Genomic DNA, 8,297 nt, shown 5'->3' on the forward strand with positions numbered 1-8,297 from the left:
TTTATATTCGTTATCAGATATATATATATATATATATAGCCTAGCATGTCTAGTGTGTATGTGTATGTGTGTGATTAAATGTATAACCTGAGCGATACACATATATATATATTGCCTATGATATACATTTTATGCATTAATTTTGATTTGTGAATGCTATTTGTCTTTACAATTACATTGTGAGCTGTCTGTAACCTGGATCGTCGTGTAAATTAAGTGTTTATTCCTAGACCTTCTTTTAATCACGTCCTTTGTCTCGGTAGTGTTGGTAATGTGTGTTAAACACAAACTATGTGCGAGCTGGCTTGATTTGGTGGTATATTTCCACTCTTTAAACGCCCTCGGGGCAGCAGTAGCCTCGAGCCGCTGACAGACGCAGCGCGACAGCTGCGGAGGTGGAACGGGGCCAGTATGCAAATTAGCAAGACGCCTCAAAAGCTGATTGGTTCCCCGAGAGAGACCTTATTGGTCAGCGAGCCACGTCTACGTGACGCAAAGCCGAGCCGCCTATATAAAGAAGACGAAAGCCTAGTCCATCAATGAAATAGTAAAGAGAGGGAGATTCTGGAAGAGAGAGAGGAGAGAGAGGACAGAGAGAGAGACTAAAAGCATTCCCGACTGTATCGGCAATCCAAGGAATAGATTCCTTTGCTAGGAAGACCAATATTACAAAGGATCAGAATGAAGCTTATTATTGGAATAGGAGGGTGAGTAATCTTTGAGATCGCCATATTGAACTTCTATTGTATGATATCATTGTTTAATAAATGTGATGTGTACTTTACAGTGTGACCAATGGAGGCAAGACAACTTTGACGGGAAGACTCATAAAGAACTTACCAAACTGTTGTGTTGTGCATCAAGATGATTTTTTCAAGGTATGGAGAGAATCCACATTTTTTATTTATTTAAACTTGTCAGCTTATTTTACTATTTATGTAATGATATACTGTGGCTCATAAGATTTGGACATTTAGACCAAACTTAAGAATGTTTTGCATTGTAGATAACAAGTGCAATTAATTTAATGCATTTTAAGTTTGATGTAAGTGTCCGAATACTTTAAGTAGAATAAATGCCACAGTATTTCCAAGGGACAACAAAGGTAAAGATGTTTAGGACTTAGTGATGTGTTGTATTTATGGATCCATTGTCCATATTTTGGTTCTTGAACCCTATGCTGGTGTTCTCCTGGACAGCCAACCTCACACCCAACAAATGAATGCCTTTCGAGGTGCTTTAAATACAGTACAGTCTAGCAGGCATTCATTTGCACTCCTATTTCCACTTATATGATTCTCTTGATCATGCATTTATCATTCTTTGGCATTTAAGAGGATCTGGCAACCTTCACAGCACCAGTCGCTCTCCAAGAGCTCATATCGATATATTTAATAACACCTCTTAAGTGCATCACACACACATTCCTAACTGTCATTGGAGGCTCTTCTCTCAAGACTCCCATTGGCGACATGCTGGTAAAGAGAATGCATAACTGTGCATTTGGTGCATTGCAATCAAATTAATCTCATGCACACGATTGAAATTGAAGATGATTATAGCCTGAGGGCTTGGCATCACATGTCCAGGTGGGACCAGCACTGCCTGAGCGATCTACACCTTTTTGTTTTATTGGTCACTGTTATTGCAGCCCCAGGATCAAATAGAGCTCGGGGAGGACGGCTTTAAACAATGGGATGGTAAGAATGGATTTCGCTGTGGGAAGAGAAACAGTAACGTATTCCCACCTTTCCATAACCATTCTGATGTTTGCTTTACTGTAACATAAACCTAAAACCCAGCAAAACTATTTTTCTTGCATTGCACGTCAAAAGTCTGGACACACTTAAGGATTGAAATGCATATATGAATTTGGAGCAGATAGTGAAGAAAGATCATTATTTTACATCATTAGTGTTTAAAAGCATCAGAACTAATGAACATCATTCTCATATTTCCATTCATGTTCTATAATAGCTGTAATAAAGAATAAGTGTGTCCAAACTTTAGACTGGTAGTGTAAATTTGACTCTACAGTCCTATTATATTAATAATTAACATCCCTAAAAAGAAGAAAAAATACAATTAGAAGAGATAAAGTCTTTAATGCATTATTCAATTTGTCATTATCCAAGCATGAGACACGCTTTGTTTTTTTTGTCTCCTTGTGTAGTGATTAACGCCTTGGACATGGATGCCATGGTGAACACGGTTAAGGGATGGATGGAGAACCCGGTGAAGTTTGCACGCTCCCACGGCGTGACCGTTTCACCCGTATCTGACGGCTCGGACCCTGAGCGCGAGATCCACATACTCATTATAGAGGGATTTCTTCTTTATAACTACAAGTAGGCATCTTTTTAAGCTGTGCTAGTTTTATTCAGCTTATAGATTTGAGTAGTTGACTGTTTCTTCTTGTTTCCGCCTCCAGGCCTTTGCTTGACGTCTACAGCAAGTGCTATTACGTCACCATTCCATATGAAGAGTGCAAACGGAGAAGAAGGTGAGAACTGTTTTTAAAGATCAGATTTTTTAAGATTATGTCCTCTAATAAAAACCTGTCTCCTTTATTTCAGTATGAGAACTTACACCGTTCCTGACCCTCCTGGTCTGTTCGATGGCCACGTCTGGCCCATGTACTTGAAACACAGGCTCGAGATGGAAAACTGTGGCCTAGATATCCGTAAGTCAACCAAACTTGCGAAAAAATGGCATTTGCCACCTATTTGACTTCTGTGATCTGTAACTCGCATGCACGACTCGTATCTGCAGAATATCTGGATGGAATGAGAACAAAAGACGAGCTCTATAACCAAGTTTATGAAGACATTCAGAACTCACTGCTGAACGTCTTATAGGTAAGACCTTCCATCCTTTAATAAATATGATCTGCATCATTGTAAATATGTTTTTCTAATCTATTTTCCTTATTGTCTTTGCAGCATCTCCAGTTGGAATGAGGATGTGTGTATAGAACTGTAAATAGCATCATAAGTAGATATGGCTTTCGCCACTAGACAAATTTTGTAAATAAATACTAACTTATTTTAAACTGACGGCAAAGGCCTGTAATTTTATATTGCTCTATGTAACTTTGTTTTATTGGTCTCTGGGATGCACAGAGTTGAAAAGTGTATGTTGGTATGAATTTGTTTTCATTTTACTGTTACTGAAGCTGTATCCTCTTCAATCAAAACAGCCATTTGAACCCTTTCTGTGTTGTGTTTTCATTTTCAACATGCATGGAAACATCCACGTTATTACAATTGTCTGGGCTGTGAGGAAGGAATGTCATAGGCAAGAATAAAACACATTAAATTATTTATTAAAAGTTTTGAAAATAAAATACAGTATATATACATCTCATGCTGTGTATTTCTTTTTTTACATAAAATTATCATTACATTATTTTTATGTATTTATTGCAATATGTTATTGACATATCATTCATAAATACAATATAAATAATTAATTAATATAATATAAAGTATATCATTCCATTCCAGAGCATATGTGCTATTTTGAATAATTTATAATTTCAGTGTGTTTATTCATGATTATGTCACTAAATATTTATTGATTGCACCATTTAATTATTTAATTGCATCATTATATATTTTTACAGTATATTTAGCTCCATTAACAATATCATAAACACCTCAGGATCTGGTTTTACATTGATTTAAACATTTATTAAAAGTTATTGCCACATAACAGGAAAACAAACACATCAGGCACTTAGATACAAGGTCAGTGTGTTGGTGTTTATTGCTTGTGTGAAATGTCAATAGGATTGTAAATTTTATAGAAGTACTTTCGGTGCACACAAACAATCAGAATATTCCCTTCCTTGTTTTCTCTTCTGAACATCATCACACTGGATCATGACGTATGTGGATGCATTTGTGTCTATGGTATAGTGAAGTATATTTATAAGATAATCTCAGTTTTGTCTCATTATAGTATCAACACATGCAGCCGTCAAGTGGAATCAGAATTATGACAAATGATGAAGTGAAGTAATACAGGTGTATCTCAATGAATTAGAATGTGGAGGAAAAGTTCAATTATTTCAGTAATTCAACTCAAATTGTGAAACTTGTGTATTAATTAAATTCAGTGCACACAGACTGAAGTAGTTTAAGTCTTTGGTTCTTTTAATTGTGATGATTTTGGCTCACATTTAACAAAAGCCCACCAATCTCAACAAATTAGAACATGGTGACACGCCAATCAGATAATTAACTCAAAACACCTGCAAAGGTTTCTTGAGCCTTGAAAATTGTCTCTCAGTTTGGTTCACTAGGCTACACAATCATGGGGAAGACTGATCTGACTGTTGTCCAGAAGACAATCATTGACACCCTTCACAAGGAGAGTAAGCTGCAAACATTCATTGACAAAGAAGCTGGCTGTTCACAGAGTGCTGTATCCGAGCATGTTAACAGAAAGTTGACAGGAAGGAAAAAGTGTGGAAGAAAAAGATGCACAACCAACCGAGAGAACCGCAGCCTTATAAGGACTATCAGGCAAAAATGATTAAGATTTTGGGTGAACTTCACAAGAAATGGACTGAAGCTGGGGTCAAGAGCCACCACACACAGACATGTCGCGCTTTTTTGTCAATTATTCAAAAATAATTTTGATCTGATCATAGCCTAAACGAGTCAAGGGTGCAGTTATTGGATAGCACTTTACTGTAGACAGATTGGAGATTAAACCTAATGAACATGCCGCAAAAAATAAAACCATAACACTAAAATACATTTAAAACAGTGTATTTAAATAATTTCAGCAGCGTGCAGATCCTTGTTTATGTCAGACTGTGGCGACAGCAGCAAGGACAGTAGCTTATCGCTCACATAATGTACCATATCTATAATAACATAATCTATAAAACATATAGTTTTTATGACATGTCAGTATTAGGAGAAAAATATGTAGTTTTAATGATATAACGTTTCGTTATTACGAGAAAATATGTTGTTTTAACGAGAAAACATCTTGTTTGTATGAAAAATTTAATTTTAATGAGAAAACATCTAGTTTTTACGAGAAAATATGTCATTTTAACAAGAAAAGATGTTGTTAAAAAGACATTACATCTTGTTATTACAACATAATTGAGTGGGGAAAAAATATCTGTGTGGCAGCAATTCGTTACTTTAATTTTTGTGTGTTTGTTGAATGATGGGACTCACATCGGAGTCCATCCTCCAGTCCTGGCTTCAGTTTGAGACTGACACCTAGTGGATATTCTGCAGTGAAATACAGGTGAGTCACACCAGACATACCGGTTTTGCATACATACAACTGAACAGAAGCGAAAATTTCAGTGGCTCGGGATCAATTTAGCTGTTCAGTCTTGTCTGGATCTACTGAAGCATCCAGTGACAATCCCCTGTGGACACAGGAGCTTCAGGAGCTAAAAGAGGCTATTAAGATTCACAAGGTCTGTCTCTTAATTCTTCATTGACAAGCTCAGTGTTGAGCAACTTTCCCATCTCGCTGAAGCCTGTGGAGTTTAACAGATTGATCCGAGTAAACAGTCTGATTTTCTGTGTCCTATCAGAGCGCCTCACAAGCGACATTGAAGGACAATGAGAAGATCTTCAATGAACTGATCCACTCCTTTAAGAGAAGCCGATCTAAGGTGACAAATATGATCAGAGATCAGGAAAAGGCTGAAGTGAGCCGAGCTGAAGGACTCTTGGAGCAGCTGGAGCAGAAGATTGATGATCTACAGAAGAGAGAAGCTGAACTGGAACAGCTTCCACACACGGATGATCACATCCACTTCTTACAGGTTAAAGAGAAGACTGCTGTCATAAGCAAAAACAAGCTTCTAATTTAAGTGTTAAGTGTCCATATGTTGGATCAATGTGCTTCACCCGATCCTGTCTTTTTAATGTTGCATGCAAGCTAATTTGAGGAAAAAGCACGTGCAATAAATATCTGGAGAAGGACACTGCTTATTAAAATTTCTGTACTTTTATTATTTCTAGAACTTCAAGTCTTTCTCTGAACCTCTGGAATCAACCGACACATTCAGAGTTACCGTCAGTTCTCTTCTCTCTCATAATGATGTGAAAAAATCCGTCTCAGAACTGAAGGAAAAACTGGAGAAGTTCTGGAAAGAAGAGCTGGAGAAAATATCCGGTCAAGGTAAAGTGGAAGTAACAGTTTTTTCAGAAATTAGTTACATTATGTATCAATAGACAACAAGGCATTGTTTATTTAATAGTGATCATTTCTCAAATAATTATTATAGTAAACAATTAGAACTATTTTAATTATGTGTGTTTATTTTCTTAGTAACATACATTACTGTTGTCTCCACCAATGAACCCAAGACTAGGGAAGAGTTCCTACAGTGTAAGTCACTTTGAAAATACACACACACACACACACACACACACACACACAAACACACACGCGCACGCACACACATGATTTAAGCTTGGGGGACTCTCCATAGGTGTAAAGTTTTTTTTTTTTTACTGTATTTAGACATTAAACGTTATTTAGAATGTGTGTTTTTAAGCATTTTTGGTTTATGAAGACACAGGAAGTGTCACAGGAAGGACACAAATTACATACCAATGTCATTTGCATCTTCATAAACCACGTTTTCAAAACATAGCTCCAACGCTTCTCCAACACACAAACCATGTAGTTTTGATCAGATGAACTGGGTGGGGTTCAAGAGTTTTGCTTTAATAACTCCAACAAATAAACACTTTAAAAGAGACTTAGACGTCTACAGTAGATGCTTTGGAGAGAGGATCATTTTTAAATCACAACCTATTTACTGCATCAAAATTTGTTTACTATAGTTAGGGGTGGATAATAACAGCTGTGTATTATTCATGCAACAATACATATTACTGTTGTAGTATTTTATTAATAACCATTGCAAATTAGCTGATAACAATGTCTAGTGCTCTTATAAATGTTTTTAGCAAAAATGACGTAGCATGAAAAGTCAAGTCCACAACACTTATAATCGCTGAATCTCACTTACATGATTTTCAAATATATGTCAATACATTAAATGATGCTGATGATGAGTTAAATGATCGTGGTTCTGTCTCAAACAGATTCTCTTCAGCTCACTCTGGATATAAACACAGTGAATATACGTGTTCCTCTGTCTGAGGAAAACACAGTTGCTACATTCACTGACACAGCCCAGCCGTATCCTGAACATCCGGACAGATATGATGTTTGGCCTCAAGTGATGTGTAGAGAGAGTGTGTGTGGACGCTGTTACTGGGAGGTGGAATGGAGAGATGGTGCAGGTGTTTCAGTGTCATATAGGAGCATCCGAAGGAAGGGAAAGACTAAAGACTGCATCTTTGGATATAATGATCTGTCGTGGAGATTGTTCTACTCTGACTCCAGTTACTCATTCTGGCACAATAACAAAGAGATTAAATTCCCTGTAGTCTCCAGCTCCTCTAGAATAGGAGTGTATGTGGATCACAGAGCAGGAATTCTGTCCTTTTACAGCGTCTCTGACACAATGATCCTGATCCACAGAGTCCAGACCACATTCACTCAGCCGCTCTGTCCGGGGTTTTGGCTTTATAAATCAACAGTTAAACTGTGTCATCTAAGAGAGTAGCCTTATATTTTCACATATGATGCTTGTGCTGAATGTTAAATCACTTACATTTCACTTAACCACTTAGGAATGCGTGCAAATAGCTTTTCCTTTATAATCACTGAAGCTTTACACTGTACAATGAATCTTTCATTTATGTTGCGGCCCGCTATGCTTTGTTTGTCCTATTGAGAAGATTCATGAGTGTGCATAACTTAATCTCTGGCATTTTAAAGCACAAATTCAGATTATGGGACACCATACTTGGCTGCACTTCATATATATTATAGGGGAAATAAACATGATTTCTAATATGCAAATATTTGTATCTATGAAACTTTTAAATATTTTTTAATGATACAAAGACCTATTATATGTCAAAATATTTTTCAAATATTTTTTTAAATAATTTTAAAAGATTAGATACATTTTCTTGTCATCATCCTTTTAAATAACTGTTTTTATTTCACCTTTTACTCTTTAAATAGCAATGTGGTATAGTAAGCTGCTTAAAGTTTCAGCTGGTTTTACCAATGATATGGATTTAAATTATATAGTGGTTTATCAAATATGTAAGATTTAGTTGATCGTAGTTTTATTTTCCTTCATTTCAATAAAATTATTATTATTTTTTATACTTTTAACTAAAGTGACCTTCAGTTGCAACCAGCTCTGGACAATGTTCATATTC

The 8,297-nt window shown here is 36.3% G+C and overlaps 2 protein-coding genes and 1 pseudogene across 3 annotated transcripts; 2 read left to right on the forward strand and 1 right to left on the reverse strand.

The window, feature by feature from the left end:
• The first annotated feature begins 538 nt into the window (after positions 1–538).
• On the forward strand, positions 539–3,213 carry LOC127950347 (nicotinamide riboside kinase 2-like). 2 transcript variants are annotated; one of them, XM_052547316.1, is made up of 8 exons: positions 539–707; positions 788–878; positions 1,652–1,700; positions 2,174–2,348; positions 2,432–2,503; positions 2,577–2,683; positions 2,773–2,858; positions 2,943–3,213. In XM_052547316.1, exons 1-7 carry the CDS (start codon positions 682–684, stop codon positions 2,856–2,858), a joined length of 606 nt encoding a protein of 201 aa, XP_052403276.1. In that variant the 5' UTR covers positions 539–681; the 3' UTR covers positions 2,943–3,213. The 2 variants fall into 2 exon arrangements, with proteins under 2 accessions (XP_052403276.1, XP_052403277.1); XM_052547317.1 differs by lacking the exon at positions 1,652–1,700 and having other exon boundaries at positions 654–707.
• A 671-nt stretch (positions 3,214–3,884) lies between these two features.
• Positions 3,885–7,890, forward strand: LOC127950657 (tripartite motif-containing protein 16-like). The gene is made up of 6 exons (XM_052547812.1): positions 3,885–3,914; positions 5,414–5,452; positions 5,573–5,806; positions 6,006–6,159; positions 6,316–6,375; positions 7,101–7,890. Exons 1-6 carry the CDS (start codon positions 3,885–3,887, stop codon positions 7,625–7,627), a joined length of 1,044 nt encoding a protein of 347 aa, XP_052403772.1. The 3' UTR covers positions 7,628–7,890.
• LOC127950658 (transcription factor JunD-like) overlaps positions 7,776–8,297 on the reverse strand; it is a 1,741-nt pseudogene continuing 1,219 nt past the window's right edge.

Source organism: Carassius gibelio, chromosome B2 (genome assembly GCF_023724105.1).
Source record: "Carassius gibelio isolate Cgi1373 ecotype wild population from Czech Republic chromosome B2, carGib1.2-hapl.c, whole genome shotgun sequence".
Lineage (NCBI taxonomy): Eukaryota > Metazoa > Chordata > Actinopteri > Cypriniformes > Cyprinidae > Carassius > Carassius gibelio.

Coding starts and splice junctions, on each gene's coding strand:
- LOC127950347 (XM_052547316.1), top strand. CDS start 682: ATGAAGCTTATTATTGGAATAGGAGG. Junction 1,701..2,173: donor CGGCTTTAAACAATGGGATG/GTAAGAATGGAT, acceptor CTCCTTGTGTAG/TGATTAACGCCTTGGACATG. Junction 2,349..2,431: donor TTTCTTCTTTATAACTACAA/GTAGGCATCTTT, acceptor TTCCGCCTCCAG/GCCTTTGCTTGACGTCTACA.
- LOC127950657 (XM_052547812.1), top strand. CDS start 3,885: ATGACGTATGTGGATGCATTTGTGTCTATG. Junction 3,915..5,413: donor TGGATGCATTTGTGTCTATG/GTATAGTGAAGT, acceptor CTGTGGACACAG/GAGCTTCAGGAGCTAAAAGA. Junction 5,453..5,572: donor AGGCTATTAAGATTCACAAG/GTCTGTCTCTTA, acceptor GTGTCCTATCAG/AGCGCCTCACAAGCGACATT.